At 51.5% G+C, this 1,101-nt stretch overlaps 1 protein-coding gene across 1 annotated transcript; it reads right to left on the reverse strand.

Moving 5' to 3' along the window:
- Positions 1-382: 382 nt before the first annotated feature.
- LOC125189484 (uncharacterized) lies at positions 383-1,101 on the reverse strand. The gene is made up of 2 exons (XM_048086758.2): positions 883-1,101; positions 383-802 (listed from the first exon to the last, which is right to left on the reverse strand). The coding sequence occupies exons 1-2, from the start codon at positions 1,099-1,101 to the stop codon at positions 383-385; spliced, it is 639 nt and encodes a 212-aa protein (XP_047942715.2).

Consider the following 1,101-nt stretch of genomic DNA (forward strand, 5'->3'; position numbering starts at 1 on the left):
TCATCAATTATCATATTGTGCAATATGATACACGCAGTCATGATGTCTGCGATCTCATTTTCGTGCCATAGTCGAACCGGACACCGTATAATGGCCCATCGAGCTTGGAGGACTCCAAAAGCCCGCTCAACATCCTTCCTAGCACCCTCTTGTTTTTTTGCAAAATAGGTCTGCTTCGGCCCAACTGGTTGTCGGATCGTCTTGACAAACACGAGCCAACGAGGATATATTCCATCGGCCAAATAGTATGCCCTATGTACTGCGTGCCATTGGCCACGAAGCTGACCTGCGGACCCTCACCCCAAGACTCATCATTGAAGAGATGCGATGATTGTAGAGCGTTGATGTCGTTGTTCGACCCAGCGACACCAAAATAAGCATGTCAGATTCGCAAGCGGTAGTCAGCAACGACTTCAAGGATCATCGTGGGATGTCGCCCTTTTAAACCAGAAGTGAATTGCCCCTTCCAAGCCACCGGGCAGTTCCTCCACTCCCAGTGCATGCAATCGATGTTGCCCATCATGCCCGGAAAATGATGCACAGTCCCGTGCATATTTATCAGTCGCTGGCATTCCTCGCCCGTTGGTTTCCGTAGATACTCCCCTTTGAAGATTGCTTTGATACTCTTGCAAAACTGTCTCAGCGTCTTAAGGGCAGTCGTTTCGCCCATCTGCAGATATTCGTCGAACATGTCAGCAGGCCCGGCAAAGGCAAGCTGCCTAATTGCCACCGTGCACTTTTGATATGTCGACAATCCGGGTCGACCGGTGGCATCATGACGCAAGGTGAAGCATCTGTACCGCTGAGACAAACAATACGCAATGTGGATGAAGAGTCGTTGCGACATTTTGAATCGCCGACGAAAAATCTCCGGCAGATAACAGGGGTGTTATCGCCGAAGTAGTCTTCCATCAACCGCTGGTCGGCTCCGGCATGGTCACGGTTGATATACCTCTGACGGTAGATCGGCTGAGGGACCGCCGCCGCCGCCGCCTCCGCCAATGCCGCCTCCTCCTCGTCCGCTTCAGCTTGCACCGCTGCAACGAGTTCTTCGAACTCCTCATCGATTGCTCGTTGAAAATTTTCATTGTCGGAATCCAT

The sequence above is a fragment of the Salvia hispanica genome, chromosome 5 (genome assembly GCF_029641045.1).
Source record: "Salvia hispanica isolate PSC_SH4W2 chromosome 5, Shi_PSC_v1, whole genome shotgun sequence".
In the NCBI taxonomy this organism is placed as follows: domain Eukaryota; kingdom Viridiplantae; phylum Streptophyta; class Magnoliopsida; order Lamiales; family Lamiaceae; genus Salvia; species Salvia hispanica.

Coding starts and splice junctions, on each gene's coding strand:
- LOC125189484 (XM_048086758.2), bottom strand. CDS start 1,101: ATGGATTCCGACAATGAAAATTTTCAACGAGCAATCGATGAGGAGTTC. Junction 803..882: donor ACTTCGGCGATAACACCCCT/GTTATCTGCCGG, acceptor TGTTTGTCTCAG/CGGTACAGATGCTTCACCTT.